The 17,120-nt window shown below is 42.2% G+C and overlaps 1 protein-coding gene across 1 annotated transcript in view; it reads left to right on the forward strand.

Moving 5' to 3' along the window:
- LOC117530594 (polyserase-2-like) overlaps positions 1-17,120 on the forward strand; it is a 34,598-nt gene that overhangs the window by 7,867 nt on the left and 9,611 nt on the right. Inside the window, exons 3-4 of the mRNA XM_034193482.1 lie at positions 1,968-2,077; positions 4,489-4,719. Coding sequence (XP_034049373.1) covers positions 1,968-2,077; positions 4,489-4,719 — 341 coding nt within the window. The remainder of the gene's footprint in view (positions 1-1,967; positions 2,078-4,488; positions 4,720-17,120) is intronic.

Consider the following 17,120-nt stretch of genomic DNA (forward strand, 5'->3'; position numbering starts at 1 on the left):
GAGATCTAATGTTTAATAGGCCACATTTAACTGTTTTACTCTGTGGTGCAGTTGAAGGTGCTATATTATTTTTTCTTTTTGAATTTTTATGCTTAAATAGATTTTTACTGATTATTGGTGGTCTGGGAGCAGGCACCGTCTCTACGGGGATGGGATATTGGGGGGATGGCAAGGGGCGAGAAGCTGCAGAGAGGTGTGTAAGACTACAACTCTGCTTCCTGGTCCCAACCCTGGATAGTCACGGTTTGGAGGATTTAAGAAAATTGGCCAGATTTCTAGAAATGAGAGCTGCTCCATCCAAAGTGGGATGGATGCCGTCTCTCCTAAAGACCAGGTTTCCCCAGAAGCTTTGCCAATTATCTATGAAGCCCACCTCATTTTTTGGACACCACTCAGACAGCCAGCAATTCAAGGAGAACATGCAGCTAAACATGTCACTCCCGGTCCGATTGGGGAGGGGCCCAGAGAAAACTACAGAGTCCGACATTGTTTTTGCAAAGTTACACACCGATTCAATGTTAATTTTAGTGACCTCCGATTGGCATAACCGGGTGTCATTACTGCGGACGTGAAATACAATCTTACCAAATTTACGCTTAGCCTTAGCCAGCAGTTTCAAATTTCCTTCAATGTCGCCTGCTCTGGCCCCCGGAAGACAATTGACTATGGTTGCTGGTGTCGCTAACTTCACATTTCTCAAAACAGAGTCGCCAATAACCAGAGTTTGTTCCTCGGCGGGTGTGTCGCCGAGTGGGGAAAAATGGTTAGAGATGTGAACGGGTTGGCGGTGTACACGGGGCTTCTGTTTAGGACTGCGCTTCCTCCAATTCGCCCAGCCTGGCTTCCAAAGGTATGAATAAGCTACACTTATTACAAGTACCATTACTGCTAAAGGAGGCCGAGGAATAACTAAACATTTCACACCCAGAGCAGAAAAGTGCGGGAGAGACAGGAGAAGCCGCCATGCTAAACCGGCTAAGAGCTAGTAGCTGCGCTCAGCTAGCGGATTCCTAAAAACACACAAAGTGAATAATGTGTAAATAATTTAGAGGTGATTCAGCAGAGGGAGTGCTTTAGTTAAGGCACGTGAAGATTACACTGTGAAACAAATCGTTATCTAGTTAACTAGATAAATCTACTACTAATCTACTAAAACTATGCAGATTAAACAGCTAACAGATACAGCAAAACACCGCTGTGCTGCGGAACAGGAAGTGATACAATACCGCAGTGAGAGCCAACCACCAGTAGAGGAAGCAGAGTTGGACCAACAATGGAATAAATTCTAATGAAATTTAGGGAAGGCCACCATAAACCACATGCTTAGCTCTGTGAAGACTCTGAACATTGGCAGCACTTCTTTGTAACATTGATTTCCACAAGTCACTGAATTCAGTTGATCAGGTTGCTCTCTGGGGCATCCTGAGAATTCATGGGATGCTCAAGTTGTTACTGGACATCATAGCCAGCCAATATACAGGTACTGTGAGTGCTACACACAGAAGTCTGAATTTTTCCCAGTGAAAACGTGTGTGTCAGACATGAGTTCTGGCTCCCACTCTGTCCAGTTCTACCATTTTGATAGAAAACAATGTTTCTATTGCACAACTGAGGGAATTTTAGAGCTTCATTTCAAGTCAAGATGTCATCAACAGTGAACATTGTAGCCATGATATAAGCTCTTCAAGATTTAACTTTCTTATTGTTGTAAATTATTAGAAATGGTCCTTTAAACAAAGGCCAATCCAACACTTTCCAAAAGAGAATTCAAGCTTGGTGGATTTTTTTTCCTATAATAAAACAAATGAAAAAGAAATTAATATTATATTAATGTAAAACGTGTTGATAATATGATTCTTGTTTGTATCATATATGTTTGTAAAAAGCAAATTGCCACTGTCTGATAAAGTGAGAATGTGAATTTATCCATGGTAAAATTATACATTTTGAATATTTCTCTCCCACAGAGCCACTGCCATCACCTTTTCCACTGCAGGAGGTTCAGGTTCCTGTGATTGGAAATAAACAGTGTAACTGCACTTTAAACACATTCACACCTATCAACCTCCCTGAAGACGTAATATGTGCAGGACAAACAAGGGGTGAAGGAGCATGTTTTGTGAGTATAACCCACTAGTTTAATTTATTTGTCAATCCACTTGCATTACTGATATGATGCAATATGAGAGGAAAACAGGATTTTTCTCTCTCTCACACTTAAGTTAAAAAACCTTTTGGTCTGCTGTTCTGCACTTTTCAAATATCCAGTACTGAGAATTATTTAATCTATCAATCAGCTGTTCATTCATTCACTGTCTTCCTGATTTTTCCAGTTAAGAGTCCGGTGGGTGGGTGGGTTTCTTCAGTGTATATCTGCGGTCACTGGGTGAGAGGAGGCAGCGTACAGCTCAGACAGGATGCCAGTCCATCATAGGACAGACACATGGGCAAACCAGCCCAGTGTCATGTTTTTTTTTGTTGTTGTTATTTTTTTGTCCTACTCTTACCCCCAACGCTAACCATAACACTCCCCCGCTTCACTTTTAATTTCATGCAGCCATCACGGAATGAATGAGAATGAATTTGTGCTGCTGTGATTAAAATGAGGCGCTTTTTGTCACAATATTGCGAACCAATAGATGAATGTACATTTCGTGCTGCTGAATCACGACTTGCTGTGAGACTGGGTTGGGACCAACACATGCAGTGGTGGGCACAGCTAACCAAAAAGTTAGCTTCGATAACAGTTAATCCCTTAACTGAGAAGTTAACTTTTATAAAGCTAAACTGATAAACCCATAAAAAATTTTTTAGCAGCAGTTACAGATAAAAGCTAAATCAATAACTTTCAGTATTGACTTCAGTACACTAGCAGCTACTGACACAACAACGAGAAAGCACTTTTGTGTCAGATCAGCCTTTTCTCAGAAAAAGCTACCTGGTGACCAGAGCGAAAGAAGGCGAAAAGCAAAAGGAAGAAAACTGGGAAAATAAAGACAATTTCTCTTCTCACCATACAGACTTGCCGACATATCACCCAAGCCATTCACAGGCATACAGTTTTGACTTATGGTTAAAATTTTAATCAAACTGATTGACAAGTTATTTAAATTAATGTCACGTCTGTCATTTTATAAAGTGAAAATAGCAGCTCTATGTTTTAGTTTGTAATGCATTAATTTTGAAAGTTTTAGCATTTAGACACACCGCAGTGCATTATGGGTAAAATTGTTTCCTGATAAGAGTGGTTGGCTGCACACACAACTCACTGAAATGTGTGGTGGGTTTTACAAATAAATCTGTATTTGTAAATATGTAATTTTTTCATTTGTAAAGAATAAGGCGATTTGAAAACTGAAAAGATGCCAAAACCACTCTTGTGTAAAACATGCATTCAGGCGTGTTATATTATTTCACATGTGTAGCTATTAACTGCATGTGCACACTCAGAGGAAACTGTTTCTCGAGTGAGGAAAAGGTGCTGTGAGCGAGGAGGAACATATGTGACCAGCGTGCCCCAGTGCCCCACGCTCTCAAAGTGGATTTTGCTCTCTGGCTCAGTACTTGGGGGAGAGTTTTGGCACTATGGGGGAGAGAACAAGGATGGTTGGTACTACCTCTGCTGTGATTGGTCGTTTCTGAAGAGCAATATTTGATTGACAGCCCTCCTCTGACAGACGTCTGCTAAAATGAAGGAGATGCTGTCTTCTTCAGGGAGGTGGTGGCCTAATTGTTTGCATGTGATTTAAGAGGATTTACTTTCACATCTAATGATTAATAATGACATTATTCCCTTTGATCAGTTTGGGTGTCGAGTGTTAGACTCAAATGTAGAAATGACCGTTGCACAGAAGCTTCAGAGATCTGTCGCTGGGATGATGACTGGGGTGCAGCTTTAAGCAGAAATGAGGAGATAATCGGTTAACACCATTTTAGCAGACATCCGTATCAGAGAGGAGGGCTGTCAATCAAATCTTGCTCTTCAGAAACAACCAATCACAGCAGAGCTAGTACCAACCCCGTTGTTTACTCCCCCATAGTGCCAAAACTCTCCCCCAAGTTTCGAGCAAGAGAGCAGAAATCAACTTTGAGAGGGTGGGGGTGTGCTGGTCACATATATTCCTATTTGCTCGCACAGCACTTTTGTTCTCGCTCAAGGAACAGTTTCCTCTCAGCACAGTTAATATCAACGCATGTGAAATAAAATAATACGACTGAAAGCAATGTTTTACACGAGTGTGGTTTTGGCACCGATCTGAAGCCACAGTTGAGTCCTGATCTTCCTTCATGTAATGATGTGAAGGTTCTTACATCATAATGGCATGAAGATCCTGTGTTTGTTTGGAGTTTCATGTTTTCTCTGCTCTGAAGAGTTTTTTGGGTTTTATCAAAGAAAGGAGGAAATAAAATTTAAATTTAAAAACAAACAAACAATGCAAGGAAAAGTATTTACAATCTACAACTTGTTTTTTCCATGTTTTGTTGCAGGGGGACTCAGGTGGCTCTCTGCAATGTAAACAAGGCTCGGTGTGGATCCAGGCAGGTGTCACCAGTTTTGTGGTACCTTGCGGTTTGGGTTTCCCTGACGGCTATGCCAGAATATCATTTTTTCAGTCTTGGATCACAGATCAAATCGGAGGGGCGAATGTAACCTTCAAGACATTCACTTCCAGTGGTACAGATCCAGACAGCAGCTTTGTGTGTTCTACAGCAAGACCTGTAATGACTGCGGGAACCGCAACGACTGCGGGAACCACTACATCAGCAGCCACAACAGCGCCTCCAATAGGCCTGTTTGTAATGATCACTTCACTGATGTTCCTGCCCTACATTTAGCATTGTTGGAAATAATGTACTTCTAATTTCCAACATAAACAACTTGCTTCACATTACTCCTCTGTCTAATGTCCAGGTTTTTTCATTTTGCTTTGTGAGTCAAAATCTGTTTAGGAGAAGTCAAATTCTGACACTTGACAACAACGTCTATTGAAGTTCTGACTGCTCTGGTGCAGACTGCAGTGGGACCTTTTAAAGTCACACTGCAGTCAGCTGACCACCAGTAAGATCAAAAAATAATAATTACATAATTAGCGCACTGTCATATTACAATAATAACATTCACACTGCAGGTTTGTGTGTGTGTGTGTGTGTGTGTGTGTGTGTGTGTGTGTGTGTGTGTGTGTGTGTGTGTGTGTGTGTGTGTGTGTGTGTGTGTGTGTGTGTGTGTGTGTGTGTGTGTGTGTATGTGTGTGTGTGAGAGAGAGAGAGACAGACAGTTCAACAATCAAAGGGTTATGGATGTGATGAAATGATTATTCACATCCAAATTATGGTGTGACTTGTATATTCATGAGGTGTTGTGTAGCGACCATCTGTGGTTGAATTTGGGTGGGTGAAGGGTGGGATATGAGGCAAAGTAGTGTGTGATTTATAAACATTGTTTTACATGTCTTTTTGGAAACCATTTTCCTTTTTGTTTGGACAGATTCTTGTTTTGTGTGTATCCTAACATGAGAAGGTACATGCATATTTGATGGGTGTTATTAAAGGTACTTGTTCTGACTCACACAAAGTGCATTGTTATGTGTAAATGATGAAACTCACATTTTTCCTACAATCTGGTTTCAATTCACCATCTCCACCTGGAAACACTACAGAAGCAGCAAACACCACACCAACCATGAAAATGACGGCAGCCTTGAACATGACTGTGGCGTGGAACTTTACAGTAGCCAAAAGTACTACAGCAGCAGCCAACACTCAGACAGCAGTCAAAACTACGGCATCCATAAACACAACAGTGACAAACACTACAACTGTATATACTTTGACAGCTGTAAACATGACTACAGTAAACTCTATGTCAAACTCTAGTGTAAACTCTATGGCAAACTTGTCATGCTCTTATTTTGTGCAATGATCTCCCTACAGCAATAAAACAGTCAGATTCTGTAGAGCAGTGGTGTCCAAAGTATTCCAGAAAGTGCCAAGAGGGTTCAGGTTTTCTTTGCAGCCACTGATCCAGCAGGTGATTTCACTGATGAACTCATCCCATCTGCTCAATGTGATGTTAATCAGTCAAATCACCTGCTGGAGTCAGTGGCTGCAAAGAATACCTGAACCCTCTTGGTCCTTTCGGGTATACTTTGGGCACCACTGCGACTGTGAAAGTCCAGACTTAAGACGCATTTATTCTCCCTCTCATATGGCTAGCATACTGCCATAGTATGGTACTTTGTTTCCTATCCTTTTGAATTCATTTTATTAGTAACGGAACGGGTCACGGCCTCAACTTTATTTAAATTCTGGGTCTGTTAGTGAAGCTTCGGGCTTGCAGCCGACAATCACCTTTGTATTTTCTCTGCTTTCCTGTTGATTTAATGCTGATGAAATATACTTTAGGTGTAGTTTTTTTTTTCCGGCCGAGTGATTCTGCAAAGACCTGTTCCATTACTAATAACCTGAATTTAAAAGGCCAGGAAGCATAGTTCTATGCTATGCCTGTATGCTAGCCATATAAAAGGGAGAATAAATGCGTCTTAAAGTACATGTTGCACTGAAATCATAATTCATATTTCGGTTGTGAGTGACCATCTGATGATCCACCGGGACTACTTTGTGCACTTCCGTGCCCAGTTTCAAAGTATACGGTGTTAGTAACAAACAGCTATGGAGACATTTGAAAAAGAAAAAGAAAAAAAGTACTAGTGAGTATTTGTGTGTTTCCAACAGGTGACATAACTATCAGCAGCATCACAGCGTGAGCTTGAATGTAATGTAGCTGCTAACATTAAGAACTGAGGCACAGATTAAAAAAGCGATAAAAGCAGCAGCCCTGAAAAGATTTAGTGCACCTGCGGCCATGAGTCATGTCATGTACACTCAACAAAAATATAAACGCAACACTTTTGGTTTTGCTCCCATTTTGTATGAGATGAACTCAAAGATCTAAAACTTTTTCCACATACACAATATCACCATTTCCCTCAAATATTGTTCACAAACCAGTCTAAAGCACAAAGTGAGCACTTCTCCTTTGCTGAGATAATTCTCAAAAATTCTTGAAAGGGTAGTTGTAAAACAGCTAACTGATCATCTGCAGAGGAATGGTCTATTTGAAGAGTTTCAGTCAGGTTTTAGAATTCATCATAGTACAGAAACAGCATTAGTGAAGGTTACAAATGATCTTCTTATGGCCTCGGACAGTGGACTCATCTCTGTGCTTGTTCTGTTAGACCTCAGTGCTGCTTTTGATACTGTTGACCATAAAATTTTATTACAGAGATTAGAGCATGCCATAGGTATTAAAGGCACTGCGCTGTGGTGGTTTGAATCATATTTGTCTAATAGATTACAATTTGTTCATGTAAATGGGGAATCTTCTTCACAGACTAAAGTTAATTATGGAGTTCCACAAGGTTCTGTGCTAGGACCAATTTTATTCACTTTATACATGCTTCCCTTAGGCAGTATTATTAGACGGTATTGCTTAAATTTTCATTGTTATGCAGATGATACCCAGCTTTATCTATCCATGAAGCCAGAGGACACACACCAATTAGCTAAACTGCAGGATTGTCTTACAGACATAAAGACCTGGATGACCTCTAATTTCCTGCTTTTAAACTCAGATAAAACTGAAGTTATTGTACTTGGCCCCACAAATCTTAGAAACATGGTGTCTAACCAGATCCTTACTCTGGATGGCATTACCCTGACCTCTAGTAATACTGTGAGAAATCTTGGAGTCATTTTTGATCAGGATATGTCATTCAATGTGCATATTAAACAAATATGTAGGACTGCTTTTTTGCATTTGCGCAATATCTCTAAAATTAGAAAGGTCTTGTCTCAGAGTGATGCTGAAAAACTAATTCATGCATTTATTTCCTCTAGGCTGGACTATTGTAATTCATTATTATCAGGTTGGCCTAAAAGTTCCCTAAAAAGCCTTCAGTTAATTCAAAATGCTGCAGCTAGAGTACTGACGGGGACTAGAAGGAGAGAGCATATCTCACCCATATTGGCCTCTCTTCATTGGCTTCCTGTTAATTCTAGAATAGAATTTAAAATTCTTCTTCTTACTTATAAGGTTTTGAATAATCAGGTCCCATCTTATCTTAGGGACCTCGTAGTACCATATCACCCCAATAGAGCGCTTCGCTCTCAGACTGCAGGCTTACTTGTAGTTCCTAGGGTTTGTAAGAGTAGAATGGGAGGCAGAGCCTTCAGCTTTCAGGCTCCTCTCCTGTGGAACCAGCTCCCAATTCAGATCAGGGAGACAGACACCCTCTCTACTTTTAAGATTAGGCTTAAAACTTTCCTTTTTGCTAAAGCTTATAGTTAGGGCTGGATCAGGTGACCCTGAACCATCCCTTAGTTATGCTGCTATAGACGTAGACTGCTGGGGGGTTCCCATGATGCACTGTTTCTTTCTCTTTTTGCTCTGTATGCACCACTCTGCATTTAATCATTAGTGATCGATCTCTGCTCCCCTCCACAGCATGTCTTTTTCCTGGTTCTCTCCCTCAGCCCCAACCAGTCCCAGCAGAAGACTGCCCCTCCCTGAGCCTGGTTCTGCTGGAGGTTTCTTCCTGTTAAAAGGGAGTTTTTCCTTCCCACTGTAGCCAAGTGCTTGCTCACAGGGGGTCGTTTTGACCGTTAGGGTTTTACATAATTATTGTATGGCCTTGCCTTACAATATAAAGCGCCTTGGGACAACTGTTTGTTGTGATTTGGCGCTATATGAAAAAATTGATTGATTGATTGATAATCCATCCCACCTCACAGGTGTGCCATACCAAGATGCTGATTAGACACCATGATTAGTGCACAGGTGTGCCTTAGACTGTCCACAATAAAAGGCCACTCTGAAAGGTGCAGTTTTGTTAAATGGGGGGGGGGATACCAGTCAGTATCTGGTGTGACCACCATTTGCCTCATGCAGTGCAACACATCTCCTTTGCATCATCCGTGAAGAGAACACCTCTCCAACGTGCCAAACGCCAGCAAATGTGAGCATTTGCCCACTCAAGTCGGTTACGACGACGAACTGGAGTCAGGTCGAGACCCCGATGAGGACGACGAGCATGCAGATGAGCTTCCCTGAGATGGTTTCTGACAGTTTGTGCAGAAATTCTTTGGTTATGCAAACCAACTGTTTCAGCAGCTGTCCGAGTGGCTGGTCTCAGACGATCTTGGAGGTGAACATGCTGGATGTGGAGGTCCTGGGCTGGTGTGGTTACACGTGGTCTGCGGTTGTGAGGCTGGTTGGATGTACTGCCAAATTCTCTGAAACGCCTTTGGAGACGGCTTATGGTAGAGACATGAACATTCAATACACGAGCAACAGCTCTGGTTGACATTCCTGCTGACAGCATGCCAATTGCACGCTCCCTCAAATCTTGCAACATCTGTGGCATTGTGCTGTGTGATAAAACTGCACCTTTCAGAGTGGCCTTTTATTGTGGGCAGTCTAAGGCACACCTGTGCACTAATCATGGTGTCTAATCAGCATCTTGGTATGGCACACCTGTGAGGTGGGATGGATTATCTCAGCAAAGGAGAAGTGCTCACTATCACAGATTTAGACTGGTTTGTGAACAATATTTGAGGGAAATGGTGATATTGTGTATGTGGAAAAAGTTTTAGATCTTTGAGTTCATCTCATATAAAATGGGAGCAAAACCAAAAGTGTTGCGTTTATATTTTTGTTGAGTATATGTTCATTGTGGCAATGAAAATACATGTTTGGTCAGACCTTGTTTTTTATGGTTCAAGTGATTTGAAATTGTTCTGCACAGATTTGATGACTATTAAAATTGAGAAAATTAAAATAACACCCAGCAACACACAGATACATAATAACACTAGCAAGTCAATAAAAATACAATTTAACATTAAATCAAAGATAAATAGACTATGACAGTGTAAATTGTGGCTATTTTAACATCTGGCCAAGTGTGACACAAAACTGCTGATGATTTGCCTCAACATGAAGAATAAAAATAATCAAAAATAAATTAAGTATATCAAGTGAAAAAAATGTGGAGAAATTTACTTTAAACAAGAAGTTTGGGAACATTTTCCACACAGCAGTTCTAAGTACACTGAATAATTTGTAATTTAAAATTCTGTTTTTGTCAGTGTTACAGAGTGCAGCACCTAAAAGCCTTAAATTTTCACAAAAATCGGCCGTGCGCCCTATAATCCGGTGCGCCTTATGTGCGCACTGAATTCCAAAATCTGTAAAAACGACCGACGTTGTCTTTGACCGTCGGAATATCGGACCATTTCCCGCTGACACAAGGACGTAATACGTAAAGTACGTACGCTAGCAGCCTAGAGTACGTACCCTGGCATAGATAAACCAATCAGAGGAGAGTCCGTGAGTCCGTGGTACGTACACTTACCTCCGCCACTCCTCCGGTAGTTACCGTATACTACAGGTATCCTGCAAAACAAAATTTGTTTGTCTAAGGACCCCCGAAAATGGTGCCAGCGAAGAGACATGCTTACAAGGCACAATTCAAACTGCAGGCTATCAGTTACGCGGTTATTAATGGGAATAGAGCAGCTGCAAGAGGAAACAAGAAAACGAACTGCACCAAGTTAAGAAGACCAAACGGAGTTTCCGCAGAAACAAAGCGAGGTGGCCACAGCTAGAAGACCAGCTGTTCATTTCAGACACAGAAGATGAAGACTTCAATGGATTTGTGATAGAACCATAATAAAAAATAATGTGAATACCATATTGTTAAATACCGGTAGTTCAAAGTTGTTAAAAAGTTCAAATAAACTCACTGTTTTGCTTCCGTGACCTTTTTTTTGTAGACTATATGTTTTAGCGTGCGCCTTTTGTAAGGGTTAAGTACCCGCTAATTGAGGCGATGCCTTATCTGGTACACCTTTTGTAAGGGTTAAGTACCCGCTAATTGAGGCGATGCCTTATCTGGTACACCTTTTGTAAGGGTTAAGTACCCGCTAATTGAGGGCACGCCTTGTAATCCGGTGCGCTTTATGGTGCAGAAAATACAGTAAATGCAGAGTGGTGCATACAGAGCAAAAAGAGGTGAATAAAAAGAAATACTTAGTGCATCATGGGAAACCCCCAGCAGTCTAAGTCTATAGCAGCATAACTAAGGGATGGTTCAGGGTCACCTGATCCAACCCTAACTATAAGCTTTAGCAAAAAGGAAAGTTTTAAGCTTAATCTTAAAAGTAGAGAGGGTGTCTGTCTCCCTAATCTGAATTGGGAGCTGGTTGTCTCTCTGAAATGGATTATGCAATCATGAATGCGGACACTGGTCTGTACACCAGCATCCCGCCTTCTTTTCTATTCTGAGGCGTTATTGTCAATGTGGTCCGACCACACTTGAGACCCAGTTGGGACACCTTGAATGCATTTCAACAGTAGAGAGCATGTGCTCTACATTGGGGCTGGCTGCACAACTGAGCCTGACTGTTTGAACTGCACTCAAACTGCTGTCGGAGATTTTCAAATGCACCTCGGCTTTGCCCGAATGTACGTGAAATTTTTATTCAGGCGGCATTCAGGCTCATTCAGCCTCTAGTGTGACAGGGGTATAAAAATCAATCTGGAAAAATACATGAAAAACATGAATAATTTGGTATACATTAAATCAAAAGCCTACAAGAACATAGGAATACAGGGAAAGCTGGGGGATTACATATTAGGCGAAGCCATTAGCATCAAATGTGAAGAGGAGGGAACACTCAACATAGAGGTAATTTGTGATAAAAGAGGATGCAGGGAAACCAAGCAAGACGTAACTGTTACAGTACATGAAGCCACAAATGGGTAAAAATCAAACCAAGGAAAAAGAGGACAATTAGAAGCCTAGAAACAAGCAGTCACTTAGGGAGATGGGATCCCAGTACAGACCTAGCCCGCACACAAGGGTTGAAGACCAATTTATTTTACCAATGGTTGAAATTTTCGGCTAGGCAGATCAGTGAAAAGCCTTGCATAGCCTGTCACCGGAAAGGTGTGATACCTCAGGCTAAACCCCTACCTGATATCAACAACTGTTATAGGAGTCCCCAACATAACTCAAACCAAGCAGAATGCTATACACAATGTGTTATGAAAATGGCAGTAGGTGATGAAAAATATGCTGCCGACAGTAAACTTTGTCCAGTGCCCCTAAGTACAGAAGGAACCGTTCCACCTATGATTAAAATAGAGAACGGGATGATACACCCATTCTGTATAGCTAAAGGCTTAGTAGCACAATACATAAGCGATTGGCAGGTAGGGACGACCCAGCCAAAACACCACATACAGTGTATGCAAAAGCAGCAAGAATACAAACCGGCCAAAACAGCATGGAACATTACCGTCTGTCACACCCTGCCAGCAGCAGGCATACAGTGTGAACAAATAGTACCGGCCACAGGGGGGTCTGTAATTGGACTGAATCTCACCCATGCTTCATGGGTATCTACTCCAAATTTAGCTAAGGGAACGGTACCCTTAGCTGACATCTTTTGGATATGCGGACAAAGAAGGAAACTCCTGTCATCGCTGTCCCCTAATTGGAAGGGCCTTTGTGCTCCTGTGATGCTCACAGGAGCTATAACAGTAATTGAAATGCCAAATTCAATACAACCCATGCCACAGAAACTTCGTAAGAAAAGAGGAATAATGACGTTTAAAACAGACTACAACATCACAGTAAGAAACGGGATACCAGAAGGGATACCCCGACAGTTAGAAGCCATAGACAGTAGCAGAGTTAAAGCAGATGAAGATGCGGATAAATGGGGATGGGCATTGGCTCTGTTCGGGGTTACTCCAAAAATCCGTTCTAGGTTCCAGGAGGTGCAGTGGATTAATTACTTGTGGTATAATCAACAAAGATATTTGAATTGGACATTGGCAGCTGTAGGAGCCTTAACCGAACAACTGCACGCCACCTCGCTAATGACAATGCAAAATAGATTAGCTATCGAGATGATGATGGCTGATGAACAAGGAGTTTGTATTATGATCAAAGCCACCGAATGTTGCACAGCTATTCCCATGCGTACAGGGGAAGACGGAAATTTGACAGAGCTCTTAATCACACTTGAAGAGATGCAACAGGAACTGTTAAGTAACTCCATAGGAGGGAGAAATGAAACTGACGATTCTGGATACATTGTAGGGAATGGAATGAATATTGGCCCACTGTTTTCACTGTTTGGGACTCTAAGGAGAGGGTGGATATCATGGAAAGACTGGTTATACCAGATAGGTGTAATCTTGGCACTAACAGGGGTGGCGGTCTTGCTGGTAATATGTTGTGGTATTCCCTTGATAAAATTTCTGGTCAATAAATTGCTTTCATCCACAGTAGGACAGCTCCCACTGTTAGCCATCCGAGCCCTAGAAGAAAGCACAAACGAAACAGACAGAGAACCAGAATATATGGAAATGGATGAAATACCAATTATCCTCCCCGACAGCCCCCAGCTCCCTAATATTGTGGCGTACACCCCAGATAGGGAGGACTGGGATGGACCGTGCTTGGTGATATTGTAGACGAGGAAGAAGACATGCACGCACATTTACATTCACACTCATGCACCCACAAAAATGAGGGATAGGATAGACAATATCTGAAAGAATGACATGGAGCTGTAATAATGAACGTATATGTATATTACTAGGACACAGGAGTATGGCTGAGAGACCAGACTCCCCTGATCAGGGACCTATGCCTGATCTGCCTCTATCAAGTCTGATTGGACTCTCAGAACTGTTTGGAGAAGAGGATATACAGGAGGGATGGTCGAGACATGATTGGTCGCCACAGCCGCCATCCATCCAGCAGCTAAACCAGTTGGCAACAGAAGGATCTTCATCGTTCCAGCACCTAGCGATGACAGCTTCACAGAATCTGCCTGCAGCAAGAGTCGGCCCGAGGACTCCACCATCACCTGAAGGACCCTTTGGACTCAGGAACACACCCCTTCCGCAGATGCCATGGAGACAGTCACATGTGCCAGTGGCAACGATACCCTCCAGGGGAGGCAGCCAAGGTCGGCCATATGCAGCAACCGCCCGAGTGCATCCTAGACCCAATTCACTGCTAGGACCTGTCCCCAGCTTTCCACCCCCAAGGCAGGAGAGATATTCTGATCAGCCCAGTACCTCTGGAGGAGGATCAGCAGGGGTAGACCTTAGCCAAACTCACCCACCAGGACAGAGGGGAGCTTTGTACAGGCTGCTAAATGCCCAGAGTGTCCCACCCACTTGCCTGTGCGACATCAACAATACTCCCCTCACACACGAAATGCCTTCCCCCTTGTACTTCCTGTCCCCTGGACTGCACAACCTTAATCTGGTCATGGTCACCCCACAGGACATGGCAATCTTGGCTCGAGAGCTTCGTCTTCCACAAGAGTCTGTTCCAAAAACCTTGGAGCAGCTCCTGCCCCTCACAAATCACATTCCCCATGAGCTATTTGAGGAAATCATGCCACAACTAAGTCAGACAGCTGCATACCTGTTCAGGATACACCGTGACAATGCCAACATCTCTTGTGCTCAGGAGGGCCTCCATACTCAACTGTGTGGTCTTCAGTCTAGTATGGACATGCTAGCCTGCATGATGGAGCATATGGAAAGGGAACAGCTAGGGCTGGCCACCACCACCCTGAATGTGGGCAAGAATTCTCTGGGGGCCCTGTACAACCTGGCCAAGCAGCACAAGGAGCTGGAAAGATCCATCAGAGAACTGCACGACTGTCTGAAAGCCAGAATTCCTGATCCTTCCCCCACTACCCCTGAAAGGCCAACCTCCCCATGTTCCCCAACTTCTCCCAAAACTTCAGATGCTGAGTAAATGCTGAGGAGCGCGGACTGACGTAATGGCACTGAACACGGACTATGATCTTGGTTCTTGAGTTTGAATTGCGGACTGGTTTCAGAAATCTGAGTGTAAATAAAACAAAGAAGGATATATGTTAGTAACGAAGGTTGGGTAAATGTCTGTCCTTACCATCATCTGCGTAACACAGATAAAGCTAAATGCATACACATAGATATCACATTGCAAAGTTATAAAAAGGGAACCCTTACACGGCGTGTTTGTAGATTTAGTAGTAAAGATGCACCATAGGGACCCCTTTTTTCTTAAATTATAGCATGCCTCAAGAGACATGCATTGCCTAAATTTGGTGTCTGGCCAAAAAGGGCATTAGAAAACAAGCTGAAAAAGAAGAAAAACAAAGTGGAGAATGTTGAGAAATGGCCTATAATGAAAACCATTATACGATTGACTAAGGCAAATGACTTAAGGACGGACATGAAGGGAAACCATTTATTGTGTTTATCATTTAACTAGACATAGCTGCGCTAACCTTAGAATAGTTACTTGATTGGTTGACTAAATAGTGGTAACGTAGGGGTTATTTGATGCATTTAAATAATAAATGTGTGACGCTTTAACAAAATAATATGTAGAACCAAGTATAATGGGTTGGAGCCTCTGGTTGAGTAAGTCAATAGATGCCAGAAGATGATTGGTTGCACTGATGTCAATGTGAAGCCTTTACTTTGCCATGATTAAGAGGTTGATGTAACTTGTTTTATGTGGCCATTTTAAGTGCCTTGAATTACACCAAAACTCAATGTTTGAATGTCACCTTGTGTTGATATAATCCAGCTAATTGCTCACCTTGTGCCTTAGTATGTAGGTTCACCTGCACTGCAATATATTTACCGTGTGAAGTATCACTGATATTCATATCCGCACCAGAGTTATCAGTAAGTCGAGTGCTGTGTTTTTCTTTTTTATTGCAATGCACCAATGCACAAATGAGGATGTCTTGTCAGTAAACAACCCAAGAGTATAGTTGATGTAATGGGACTCTTTCGAGTCCCAGAGGAGGGACTGTAGAAGAATTTTTAGGTCCATATTTGAACTGTGATGAACTATCAAGTGTCCTGATCCGAACTGTATGTCCTCTGGTTGAACTAGCAGGTGTTCAACCCAAAAAAAAGGGCTCTATTAGTCATTCAGTCTGTCAGGGGCTTTCCAAGGCCTCTTAGGTGCTTTCCCGCAGGCCGCGTGCAGGGGCCTCAGGCCAGCTGCACGTGTGGCTGAGGCCATGTGCGGAGGGGGCCTCAGGCCAGCTGCACCTGTGGCTGAAGGTCTTTTAAAAAAATCAGTTGTAAATCCTTCATGTTTTAATGGGAGCGTTTGTCACATTGAAATAATGGCCTAACACCTGCTTAGGGTTCACTAGAGGACGCTTCCAATAGAAAACCATGTCTTGGGAATGAAATAAATAAAAAAGTCGAAGGAGGAGCGATGCCCGCGGGTCTCCAATAAATAGACGAGCGCGGTTGTCATATTCAGTCTCTCTAGAGGACTCAGTTTGTCTAAGCTTTGTGTCGAAGGCTTAAATAAACTTAAAAACTCTGTGCATTTTATCTTGCTTAAGGCTGAATTATTCTAAAGTGTTGTGTCATTTTCTAGCATATCACTTGCAATTAGTTTGTGTTATCTAAAAGACGACATCCTGAGAAGACTAAAGACGAGCCGCGACAAAAGATAGATTGATCATATTTAAGATTGAAGCATTAAATAATGGTAGGACTTCCTTGAGGCATCACTGAAAGCAGCCAAAGATAACGATACATCTTTGGGATGGTTATGAGTAATTTTTTCTCTAATAGTCAAAATTTTGTTAGCAAAGAAAGTCATGAAGTCATTACTAGTTAAAGTTAATGGAATACTCAGCTCAATAGAGCTCTGACTCTTTGTCAGCCTGGCTACAGTGCTGAAAAGAAACCTGGGGTTGTTCTTATTTTCTTCAATTAGTGATGAGTAGAAAGATGTCCTAGCTTCACGGAGGGCTTTCTTATAGAGCAACAAACTCTTTTTCCAGGCTAAGTGAAGATCTTCTAAATTAGTGAGACGCCATTTCCTCTCCAACTTACGGGTTATCTGCTTTAAGCTACGAGTTTGTGAGTTATACCACGGAGTCAGACACTTCTGATTTAAAGCTCTCTTTTTCAGAGGAGCTACAGCATCCAAAGTTGTCTTCAATGAGGATGTAAAACTATTGACGAGATACTCTAACTCCCTTACAGAGTTTAGGTAGCT

This window comes from Thalassophryne amazonica, chromosome 18, assembly GCF_902500255.1.
Source record: "Thalassophryne amazonica chromosome 18, fThaAma1.1, whole genome shotgun sequence".
Classification (NCBI taxonomy): domain Eukaryota; kingdom Metazoa; phylum Chordata; class Actinopteri; order Batrachoidiformes; family Batrachoididae; genus Thalassophryne; species Thalassophryne amazonica.